Source organism: Silurus aristotelis (assembly GCF_946808225.1).
Source record: "Silurus aristotelis genome assembly, chromosome: 25".
Taxonomy (NCBI): domain Eukaryota; kingdom Metazoa; phylum Chordata; class Actinopteri; order Siluriformes; family Siluridae; genus Silurus; species Silurus aristotelis.
In genome coordinates this window covers 1,703,412-1,716,087 of record NC_139598.1, presented here as the reverse complement: position 1 = coordinate 1,716,087, position 12,676 = coordinate 1,703,412, and the positions used below count along the sequence as shown (strand labels likewise).

The 12,676-nt window shown below is 41.7% G+C and overlaps 1 protein-coding gene across 5 annotated transcripts in view; it reads left to right on the top strand.

The window, feature by feature from the left end:
* LOC310719540 (uncharacterized protein) overlaps window positions 1-12,676 on the top strand; it is a 102,264-nt gene that overhangs the window by 3,867 nt on the left and 85,721 nt on the right. For 3 of the 5 annotated variants that reach the window (XM_083529376.1, XM_083529377.1, XM_083529375.1), the window contains exons 2-4: window positions 749-898; window positions 2,027-2,116; window positions 8,587-8,660. In XM_083529376.1, coding sequence (XP_083385502.1) covers window positions 749-898; window positions 2,027-2,116; window positions 8,587-8,660 — 314 coding nt within the window. Of the gene's footprint in view, window positions 1-748; window positions 899-2,026; window positions 2,117-8,586; window positions 8,661-9,819; window positions 10,385-12,676 lie in introns of those variants that run through there. The other 2 variants (XM_083529378.1, XM_083529379.1) reach the window with 2 other exon arrangements.

Below are 12,676 nucleotides of genomic sequence, written 5' to 3'. Positions count from 1 at the left end.
ACAGAACTCAGACGTACGTCAGCTCATTGTCTTGTACGGTGAAGTCGGTTCCAATGAGCCGCAGTCCAGACAGAACTGCATGGTGATGAAATCTGGAATGGGAGCTGTGTTGGTTCACTTTCACTTTCCGGAATCTTCCCTGCTCCAAAACAACCCCAAACCATTAAACGTCCACCTCCATGTGTGAGTGTGAGAGTCTGATCACATCTTCTCTCCAGTTCTCCATCTCACACAAGTTCTTCTGTTAGAGACAAAAATGTACCATTTGGAGTCCACAGAACTTTTTCCCACTCATTCGCTGTCCATTTCCTCTGTGTTTTTGCCTTTTACCCAAACAAAAGGAACATGCAGGTGTCCCAATAATCATGAAAGACTCACACGCTGTATATTAAGAAAAGGAAAATATGTGTAACATACAGTGAATAAATAAAGTAATAACAATGCTGTATACAGGAGGATTTAATGTGAATTATAGTGTTGAAAAATACATCAAAATACACACTGATCAGGCACAACATGTCACCTGGGAATATTTATTAGGCGGCATGTAAACATTTTGTCCTCAAAGTTGAAAAAGTTGGAGCGTAAGGATTTGAGCGAGTTTGACAAATTGTGACGTCTAGACGACGGCAATGTTTCGACACTGTGAAGAATCATGACCATGGATTTAGTTTTAAAACAGAAACGCTTTTACAGAACTGATTTTTTTTTTAGCTTTAACTCTGTGGAATAAATCTTTGTTTTGCAGATGAAAGTCCAGATCCTGCACTCTTACATAAGTGACCTGAGTGACCAGAACAGAATCCTGGTCCACACAGTGGAAGAGCTGGAGAAAGAAGCGAACGAGAAGGTCACGGACCTGAAAGCGAAACTGCAGACTTCAGATAAAGGCATTAAGGTGAGATGAGGTTACGTCTGTACGATAAGCGACACGAGCCGTTCACGGGGCCCAGGAATAAAAAAAAAGTGTACAGCCGCCTTCATAGATTTAATCATGCAGAGTGCTCAGGAGCGTTAATGATTTTTTTTTTTTCTCTTACACACACATACACACACACACACACACACACACACACACACACACACACACACACACACACACACACACACACACTTTTATACACAAGTGTACTTCACCATGTCCTTCTGTGTTTGGTTTACAAGGTTAAAAGAAAAACCTGCGTGATTTTTTCTTTAAAATTTGCAATAAAAGCACAAAGTTCGTATTCAGTTTTGCATCACGTTCAGTAACGCACGCTTTTCTAGCTGCACTCTGACGTTTGCGTCATCAGTTGTGTAGCGACTCTGATTATTTTTATTCGTAGTTATTTTTGTAACTCCCAAATCCACAATCCATCATGCAATTAGTATTTTTTTTAGTTCCCATTCACTGCTATAATGAGCTCCAGTCTTCTGGGAAGATGTTCTAGATTTAGTGGAGATTTTGTGGAGATTCATTCATCCGCATGTGTGTTAGTGAAATCAGGTACTGATGTAGGTGAGATGAGGAGGCCTGTGGTGCAGTCAGTGTTCACATTCATCATGGTATAAAGGGTTTATAGCAGGAGATCTTCTACGCCAACCCATGGAGCTAGCTGGCTTTGTGCACAGGGGCATCATCATGCCGGAACAGGTGGATCTCCTCGTTGAAGCAATGAAAAAATTCCATGCTCCAGCATCCAAAGACGTCTGATTTAACCGTGAGCCTTCAGATGTGTGTTTTTACATGTACTTTTTGTGACCAATCAGAATGAAGAATCCGGAAGGACTTTCAAAGCACAAGCTTTTTCTTTTTCTTCTTCTTCTTCTTCTTCTTCTTCTTCTTCTTCTTCTTCTTATTAAAATTAATCTGATGGGGTTTTCCAGCCATGTTGCTGGTGGCTGGGTGTTTGATGGAACTGGTAAAACTTCACAGCATCAAAGCTCAGCAGTAGGCCAGGATGGATTTACAGACGTGTGTAAGGGATTGTGTGTGTGTGTGTGTGTGTGTGTGTGTGTGTGTGTGTGTGTGTGTGTATGTGTACAGGATTTGGACCGTCAGAGGAGACACCTCGAGGAAGACAACAAGAGTCTGAGAGCTGAGATTCAGCAGCTGAAGGGCGACGCCCGAACCCTTGTGCGTAGGTCATACATTAGTGTTTTCCTCCTTTTTTTCTTTCTCTCTGATTTCTCATAATAAATTCAGCCCTTTTACCCCACCCCCCTCCCCCTTATCCCCCTCTCTCCAGGGTTTCTGCAGGGTCCTACAAAGTCTAATATTTAAAAATAAGAATTTTATTGGCTGTTGTGGGTCTGAATTTTAATTGTAATTATAAAAGAATAAATTTTCCGATATATATGTATTTCTACGGTTATTGAAATGCTCCTGCAGCACTTATTATTATTATTATTATTATTATTATTATTATTATTGTTGTTGTTGTTACTTTCTGTGGTTGTTGTAGTTTTTTCTTTCACCAATATAAATAGAATTCGCTGTATTACGACTACAAATGAGACCAACATGCAAACAACCAATCAGCTTCCAGTTACTGGCGTGAATCTCTCACGGATTGTACCGCAGACATCAAACAGACGGATTGAGAAAAAACACAACAATGAGGGCTCGTATTTCTGGGTGTTTTTGAGAGTCTCTGAAATTTAGGCACTGGAGGAATCTGCTTCTTTACTCAACGGGTTCCACGTACTGATGGAGATGCACAATTGTCCAGGATGCTTTTGGGGGCAGTAAAATAAAATAGGAGACTCAAACCTGTTCCCCCCCCCCCTGTAGACAAAACCAATTCCATGAAGATCTGGAGTGGAAGATCTTCTGCTGTAAAGCTCCAACTCTATTAAACACCTTTGGGATGAATGTGAACTCCAGTCATCCACATCTTTTCAACTCCTTCAGTACCTGATTTCCTAACAACCTTGTGGCTGAATGAATCTCAACCAAATCTCCACAAAATCTAGTGGAACATCTTCCCAGAAGAGTGGAGAATATTATAACAGCAAATAGAGACTAAATGTGGAATGAGACGTTCAGAAAGAAGCACATTAATCATGTGTATAATGAACGTTACAAACATTTATTGTAAAAGTAGTAAAAGTGGCAGCACAAGGCCATGGCTTCTTCTCCATGAGCATCTCTTCTGCGTCAGTTCCATCGACCGGCTGCGACGAAGAGAAAAAAAAACCCCAGAGGTCACGCCAGGTCACTCGTCCTTGCTTTGCTAGCACCGCTTCGAACGACTTTCCCTTTGAGTGATAATTGATCAGCTTCATTACCATATTAAGTCCGTAATGCAGAGTAGGGCGGCTGTAATTAATGCCGGCTTTGATTTCTGGAATAATGAACTAATTAGGCTAATTAAAATCAATAGAGGCGCCGATACCAGGTCAGGCTCGAGCTCCGGCCGGAATCACCGGCTCAGTAGGGAAGGAACCCAGCGCTGATTTACAGCCACTCGATGGTCGTTAGTCGGAATAAATTGCTCGTAGGAGCCAGGACAGCATTATTCAAGCGCAGGATACTAAGTGCATTGTAAGGTCAGCAATAAGGCCAAACTTACATATGTAGTGGAATGCCCTTGTAAACCCTCGTTAATATATCAGGTCAGAGCGCCGCGGTGGGGGGGTGGGGTGGGGGGGTTGTACTGTATCTCTGAATACACGCTTCGCCAACGCGCTATGGAAAGTAAGTCTAATAAGCAGTAATAGCAGGATATTAGCTGCCGCGAATTATCGAGAACAAGACGGATTATTAATAGGATTTACTGTGTTATATAAGGAATAAATGTTCTTTTAAAGGGAAATAATTAAATATTTTATCCCTTTTATACCACAGCAGTAAAGATTTGTCCAATAAGCACTTTTTATCTGGTTAGTTCCTGTTCTCACTTATGCTACAGCAGCTGTAAAAGTCGCCTCTTCGCCAGACTTCCTTTATTATTTCCTTTTTTAACACAAAAGACTAACCTCTGAATTTGACAAATCTTTAACACCTGAAACTGGAGACTCCTTCCAAATATAAATATGTATAAATTTATATAAGTATACATTAAAAGTCTCCATACAGAAAATTTCACTCTATCATCGGTTACACATTATTTATTGATTTACTTATTTTTAATTTGATGTAGCAGGTCTGCTGTACGATTCCCTGTGAACGAGCTGTTGCCATAGCAACGATCGCATTATTATAAACCCACGATTCGCAGTCGCACCACCACCGGAGCCTCTGTTCCAGAAACCGAATCAACACCATTACGACCAATCGGAGTCCAGAATTTGGTGTTATACAGAGTTATTATGCGGCCACCTCCACGTATTAATCCGACGTGTCGGTCAGCCCCGTCATTCCGTTTTCAGCCAGACGCCAGACTTCTTCCTGTCGGCTGCCGCTCTGGCTGGTGGCCCGAGCGCTGACGGCTTTTTTTCCCGCTCCTCGTTATATTCCCTCTCCCTATTCCGACCATATTAATGTTCAAAATGGCCCCGGAAAGTAATTTGCGTGATGCAACATCCATGTTTGGCCCTGTTATATATTAGCACACCCGTACCGATCTGCGTCTGGGATTTTTTTTTTTTCTTCTCTTCTGTACGGCAGTTGACCATTACTTTAATAGTATTTTTTCCTCTCTCTCTCCCTCGCTCCCTCTCTCCTCTACAGCTTTAATGATTGAGTACTGTTTGTGCAAGCTTTTGCCATTCCTCTAACAAATTAGTTTACTGTGGTCATAACCTTCAAAAAGCTCATTACCATAAATTGCATGGCCTTTCGTAAAGCCCGAGAGCCGCATTGACGGATCACGAGCGGGACCTCGCCACGGACACTGCTAGGAAATTAAAACCTCCATTTCCTGTACGTTTATTAATCAGCTAATGTTTTTTTATTTGCCTTATTAATTTTTGACCAATTTTCAGAAAGGAGCTAAATGAGCAAAGCCGCGCTCGGATTTGCGAGGCTTTTTACAAGCCCGCGGGTGTCGTAACTCCGGAGGCAACAGGAACACTCGCTTATGAAATTGCCTCTTTGGCGTCTGCAGTCGTATATAAGAGCACCTTTTCCGACTTTTTTCAGTGTCTAGTCTTTCGGGTTTTTTTTGAGTATGTGTGTCATGAACAACATTTACGCTACATTGTTTTTGTTCGGTGTTAGCTACCGTTAGCGAGAGAACACGGGTCTAAACAGGTCACGGATCGATGACTTCAAACTTCAATCCTTTTGCACAGGAATATTACAGGTTTTTCACGGGGTCTTAAAAAAGTCTCACATTTAAAAATTGAAATTTTAGTCCTAAATTTGCTGATGTGGGTCTTAAATAAATGTAACCAGGTCTTAATTTCCCGATGTTTGTGTAACTATTACTAACGCTCGATAAAATGCACTTTTAGGATGTTTGTGTTTGTTAGTTTGGGCCGTTGTTGACGTTCTTTCTTTCGCTAATCCAAATTCGATTCGCTGTATTACGACTACAAACGAGATTTTGTATTACGACTACAAACCACAATTCTACTCGCATTGACGTCCATTCAACCCGAGCGAACTTGAGACCGGAAAGTAAATAAAAGTTTCTCACGTCGCATGGTAAAATATGGCCATGTGAATATGTATAGAAAGTCCTGAGCTATTGTAAACTTATAGCAGTGTCCCTGTGCCAAATCTTATATAACACCATTTTAAAAGAATATAACTATTTAACAGAGTTACCTGTTTGAACCGTGTAATTGAGGTCCATTTTCGCAGCAGGAATCCGTAGACATTTCGCTGCTGAAGGTCTCGCAGGACTGCGGGTTTTAAGTGATATTTGCCTATAATGTAAAGGAGCACTGAATCTGGAAAGTGTAACGATTCCAGATGAATGATATTTGAAATGACGCAGCCTTGGGTATTTTTAGACCATTTTATTAGCGCAGTTAAATATTAATAAATGTCGGTAAAGTCCTGATTCCGCTTTGGCTTTCACTTTGGAAACGGCGAGAATTTTACAGTCGCGCTACCACGTATACGGAGATTTCTGAGGGTTTTTTTTTTTGGTGAAAGAAAAGCGGCTCAGGAGATTAAACACGCCGTTAAGGCGGCGAATTGTGCCACGGCGTCCTTTCACAGGGGCGTCATTTTTCTTTTAACGAAATTAAGTCGTTAAACGGGATTCAAAAAAGAACGTTTCAGATTGACCGCAGCTTCATAGCAAGAGTCTGGAATTTCATTCCGGTTATTGACTCTCGGCTGCTTGTTACAGTCGGAACACATGACTGGTGGCTGACGAGATTCCTGATGTCCAGTCTGACGTTCACTCTTGAAACACAGGGTTTCCGCGGGATCTTTGAAAAAAATCCAATCCAATATGTAAAAATTTAACTTTAAGGCCTTAAAAAAATCTTAAATTCCCTTTTGTGGGTCTTGAACAATTTTTGAACGGGTCTTAATTTTCCGATTTCCGTGTAACGCTGCCTCTAATGGTCAATCATATGATCTCGCAGCACTTTAGGATGTTTGTTTGTCAGTTTCTGTGGTTGTTGTAGTTCTTTCATTTGCTAATCCAAATAATTTGTTGTATCACGAGTACAAATGAGACCAACATACAACAACCAATCAGCTTCGTGTTATTAGAGCGAATCTCGCGCTGGATTGTAACACAGACGTAAAAAAATTTATCCCACTTTATTGTTTGTCACATAACTATTTTGTTTTGTGAACAGTCCCGATTTCAGGTCATCCTTAAAAAATGAGTAGCATTACAAAAGACGACGGTTTTTAACGCTTATATATTGGTTGTGGTATCCTCTGACGTAAAAAAGGGCGGAGTTGAAGACATACGTCACCAAATTTAGCCAATTAAAAAAAAAATGCAGTGTATCTTTAGCCCCGCCCCCTTTTTTGACATCATATGACACTGTACAGTGCTCACTATAAATGTGATATTTCCACGAATTTACACAAAATTCATCTCGCTGAATTCTTGCAAACGTTTTGTGTGTGTGAAGAGTGTGAGAGGATTCACGGCTTATACGATAAGAACATTTTGGGGTGGCGTCCTTTTAGCGCAGAAATTAGTTTTTGGCGGTCGGTTTTGGCGCGTAACAACCGCGATAAACGGGGAAGATGGATTTAGGGCTCGGGTTAAGGCCGGTCGCTAACAACGTATTTGTGTGTGTTTTTGATGGCGTGATTCAGGTCTTAAATTTCATTCTTAATGGTCTTTAAAAAAGGTCTTAAAAAGGCTCACATTTGATTTCGGTGAAACCTGCAGAAACCCTGAACACATCGAGTCACGGCTTAGACCTTCAGCCCGCTTTTACTGTCGCTCTTTACCCGTTTAATTCCCCTCTGTCCTCCGTCTACACTCCGACTCCACACGTCTCTCAACACTTACAGCAACTGTACTGTACACCTTCAGTGAACAAGCGTTCCTACGCAGACTTCTTAATTAGCCTACACACACACACACACACACACACACACACACACACACACACACACACACACACACACGCTAAAACTGTTAGCTCTCACGGTCTCTATTTAGTTTTAAAGTACAAACAGAACTCCGTCGTTCAGGGATGAAAACCGCATCCTTACATCCCTCGTTTTTTTTTTTCCTCCTGTCTTAGAATCATGACTAATATTATTACAAATATACTAAACCCTCCTGCAATAAGCAACATTCACAGCCGTGTGTGTGTGTGTGTGTGTGTGTGTGTGTGTGTGTGTGTGTGTGTGTGTGTGTGTGTGTGTGGTGTTTAGACGAACCGTAGCAGAGCAGAAATCAGGCAAGCGCCCCTCTCTGTTTGGGTCACGAAGGGAATAAAATAGACCCGATGGCACAGGGACTTGACCTGCGAGTAATTAACATCCACATTGATTTCCTTTTTTCCCCCGAGAGTGACCTCTGTCACTGCACCTTCCAAACACACACTCACATACCCATATTTCAAGTCCACACACACACACACCACAGCCTCATATTTCACTCCAGCACACACACACACACACACACACACACACACACACACACACACACACCCCTACAATATTTCAGCAACTCGGCCAGCCCTTAAATCCCCAGCTCTCCAAAGACAACACCAGGCGAGGCAGCGGAAGACTAATTAGCCATAGTTCAGCGCTGACCACGTGAGCCGTCCGTATGTTTTATTCACCGAATTTATTTATACACCCGAAATCTCGTCCATCCGTCTTCCCGCGTCCGCGCAGCGACTTCATCAATCCTACGAAAAAGTCTCTGTTGTCGTCACACGTCTCTCATCACAGATCTCGTCGCATCACGATACAGCGAGCAGATCTTTATTTTCTGTTATATTAATATAAAACAAAGAAAAATAGAAGGGTCATCAAATAAAACAATTATTTCCTGGGATATTTTTTTTTATTTTTATTATAAATGTATAATCAACAAATATTATTTTACACTGGTGGGAAATAAAACTAATAAAAAAATAAAAATTAGATAAAGATATTTATATTTAAAAAAAGTTACATTTTATTTTCACATTTTTTCTTTCTTTAAATGTTTATATGTATTAAAACGTAATAAAAACCCAATAAAACGTAGGTACCTCTGTGTTCGATGGTTGTTACAGGTCACGTGTCTCCCGTTAAGGCCGCAGACTCTGGAGAACGTCGGCGAGCGATCAGATCTCAGCACTCGGATATCGTGAGTAATAAACCACATCTTAAATCCTCCCACGTAAAGAATAAAAGTCTGAAACAGGACGTAGGAAACGACCGGGAAGCGCCGCTGCCGTCGCCATGGCAACGCCGCAATTGTTGTGATAAAGTAACATTTCCGACCAATCAGAATCGAGAACCTGAAACATTTGCGGATTTTTGTGAAATCACACCGAAGCTTGTTTTGTCGACTTCCTGTGTGTGTGTGTGTGTGTGTGTGTGTGTGTGTGTGTGTGTAGGAATAATACACCACCAACATGTAGTTATCGTATTGGAATATAAAAAAATCCGAAAAGTTTTAAAGGCCTGGTGCAGCGCTGCAGTAACTGCTGCACTCATCACGCAACTTCCTGCAAACTCCTGCAACGAGCGAAACAGAAAACCTTTCCACCTTTCCTACAATCTCTTTCTCTCTTTCTCTATCTCTCTCTCTCTCTCTCTCTCTCTCTCTCTCTCACTCTCTCCTTTATTTCTCCTTCTTCTTCTCATTTCTACTCCATTGGAGTGTCGCGCTCCACCTTTTTATTCTCATCAACCTTTATATATTTTTTTTTCTCTCTTCTTAAAGTTCCCTCTCTTCCGTGATGAGGTAAAGCGAGCGGAGAAAACGACTCCATCTCTCCCTCTTTCTCTCTCTCCATTACACTCTCTCTATGTCTCTATCTCTCTTTCTCTCCCCCATCTCTCTGACTCTTTCTTCCTCTCCATCGTTCTTTCTCAATATCTCTGTTTCTCTGTTTTTCTCTCCTCTCTCTGTTTCTTTCTCCCTTTGCCTTTCTGTCTTTCTCCCTCTCTTTCCTCTCCAATCTTTTCTTCCCTCTTTCTTAATTTTTTCACTCCCTCATCTCTCTGGCTCCTTCTTTCTCTATCCCTCTCTCTTTGTCTTCCTCTTTTTTTCTCTCTGTCTCTTAGTCTCTTGATTTCTCTCTCTCTTTCCCTCCCCTTTTTTTCTCTCTTTCTTTTTCCATTACTCTGTTTTCTCTCTGTCACCATTCTCTCGTTTTTTCCCCCTCGGTTTTCCTCTCTTGCTCTTTCTTGCGCTCTTGTTTTTCTCTCTCTCATCCTTTCTTACTCCCTCTCTTTCTTTGTCTCTCTCTGTCTTGCTTTTTTTCCTTCTTTCTCCCTCTCTTTTACTCTCTTCCTCCTTCTTACTTCCTCTTTCCAAATCCCTCTCTGTCTCTCTTTCTCTTTCTTCCGCTCCCATCTCCTCTTGCTGGCTTCTTTATTCTCTGTCTCTCTCTCTTTCATCCTCTTCCTTCATCTCTGTCTCTGTTTCACTGTTTCTCTCTCTTCCTTTTCTCCATTTCTCTCTTTCTCCATTTCTTTTGCCATTTTTCTGCATGACTCTCTCTCTCCCTTTATCGCATGTTTTCCCTCTCTCTTTTCCTCTCTCTCGCTCTTTTTTTGCCGGTTCTCTCTTCTTGTTCTCACTCCCTCTTTCTCTCCGGCTCCTTTTTCTCTGTATGTCTGTCTCTCCCTGTCTGCGTTTCTTGTTCTATCTATCTATCTCTCTCCCTCTCCTCTTTCTCCCCCCATCCCACCTCCAGGTACATGTGAGCACCTTCAGACAGGAAGCTGTAGCACCAGGAGGCTGCTGTGCGTCGTAGCCGGAGCTCGAGTTCTCAGAGCCTCCTCTCAGGAAGATCCTTCAAACATCAGCGAATAAATAAAAAAATAATCATTCGAATAATAAGTGCAGCATCAAATCACGTAAGTCTGAAATGTAGGCAGCATCCCTGCCACCAGCATCAACATTAAAAGGAACAGATTGAAATGATCCCCAGCAGTGGCTTCACCGCGGTGGGTGATGGAATTTCACTCGTTTTTCCCCCACACTTCCTTCCCTATTTGTTTTGTTTATCTACAGTTATTTATTAAAAAATTTTTCACGGAGCTCAAATCGGAAAAATAATGATTTATTGATTTCAGGTTCAGTTAAAGCGACGCGTCAATGACTTCACTTTTTCATTATATACATCAAATTACTTCATTATATATACATCAATTCTACTGTTTTACCATTTACTCCGTATACATCCACACCCTGAACTCCACCAGTACACACTGTGTGTGTGTGTGTGTGTGTGTGTGTGTGTGTGTGTGTGTGTGTGCGCGCGCGCGATTATTTACCTAAAAAGGAAAAAAACTCCACTGTATGCAGTTTGAAAAAACTTTTCACTTTTTGTTACTCTCTCTCCTCCTCTCTCTCTCTCGCTCTCTGTTTCCTCACAGGTCCGTTAATCACTGTCCTTCTTTCTGTCTCTCAACATTCTGTTCATTACATTCTATACATATCTATCTATCTATCTATCTATCTATCTGTCTGTCTGTCTGTCTGTCTGTCTGTCTGTCTGTCTGTCTGTCTGTCTGTCTGTCTGTCTGTCTGTCTGTCTGTCTGTCTGTCTGTCTGTCTGTCTGTCTGTCTGTCTGTCTGTCTTATCTTATCTTTGTCTTAGATTTGTTATTTTTTGCTCAGCATTTCTTTCTTTCTTTTTTTAATTAATTAATCAACAAATAAATTGATTGGGTAAGTAACGAATTAGTTAGTTAATTAACCAATCAATTAATTTGTTGATTAATTATTAATTACTTTATTTATTTATCCTCTTTCTTTCTTTCTTTCTTTCTTTCTTTCTTTCTTTCTTTCTTTCTTTCTTTCTTTCTTTCTTTCTTTCTTTCTTTCTTTCTTTCTTTCTTTCTTTCTTGTTCTCTTTCTTTTTTTCTCCAGTTTCTCCGTCACGGTTACCGAAATGTTTCGTTCCAGGGTGTATTTTGCGTACGCATGAAAACTTTCCATTAGGAGATGAACTGATCTTCCTGGTGTTGTATAATCTGTTCGGTTCGTATCTCCTGTCCTGGTCTGAGTAGAGCTTCAGGACCAGCCGTGAGATGGTGCTTCTCCACCGGTTCCCCTCCTGAGCACTCGGGGCCTGAGGTCGTCTCAGTGGATTTTCTATAGATGTAGAACTTGAGAGACACTGATTAAGGGCAGGTTCTGTCCAAATTCAGATCTGCAGGAGTTGTTTTGTGTTTTTCTGTGGACTTTTTTGAGGCAGGCGTGTACACAGCTGTAACGCATTCGGTTCAGTTTAATCATGTGGCTCGCTTCAGCTTTGTTTTGAAGAATCCTGTTGAACCCCAGATAGGTGTCAGTGCTATTTCTCTCTCTCTCTCTCTCTCTCTCTCTCTCTCTCTCTCTCTCTCTCTCTCTCTCTCTCTCTCTCTCTCTCTCTGATCCCAATTCATCAGTACTGTGTGACAGTAGAATAATAATTAATAATCCCTGCCCGAGCAGAAACTCATGGCGTGTGGTGGGACAACAGAGCAGTGGACTGAGGTTCAGCCTGAGATAATGTGATGGAGATTAATGGTGTTGGAGCTCAGATGCATGTGGAAGTGAGAAGTTCAGTAAACGCCTGCTTTGTAGGCGGATGCAGGTTTTTTTTTATTGACTTTTACATGTTCGGGTCTTCTGTTATTAGGCATGCAAACAGATCAATAGAGTACAGTGTGGCCAAAGTGCAGACATGAGTGACTCTCTCTCTCTCTCTCTCTCTCTCTCTCTCTCTCTCTCTCTCTCACGCTCTCTCTCTCACGCTCTCTCTCTCACGCTCTCTCTCTTTCTCTCTCTTTCTCTCTCTGTCTCTCTCTCTCTCTCTCTCTCTCTCTCTCTCTCTCTCTCTCACGCTCTCTCTCTTTCTCTCTCTGTCTCTCTCTCTCTCTCTCTCTCTCTCTCTCTCTCTCTCTCTTTCTCTCTCTCTCTCTCTGTCTCTCTCCGTTATTTGCGTTGCAGGTCTGTGGTTGTTTTTCGCTCGTTAGTCACACGTATCGGATCGCAGTGGCAGAGCAGCGAGCGCAGCTACACACGTCCCGAATCACAGCAGCGTTCACTTTAATATAAATCACTTGTGTCTCATTTGAACTCTGACTCGATCGCTGTGCTGATCAGTGCGTCACTTCTCCTCACATTCTCTATTCGTCTGTCTGTCTGTCTGTCTGTCT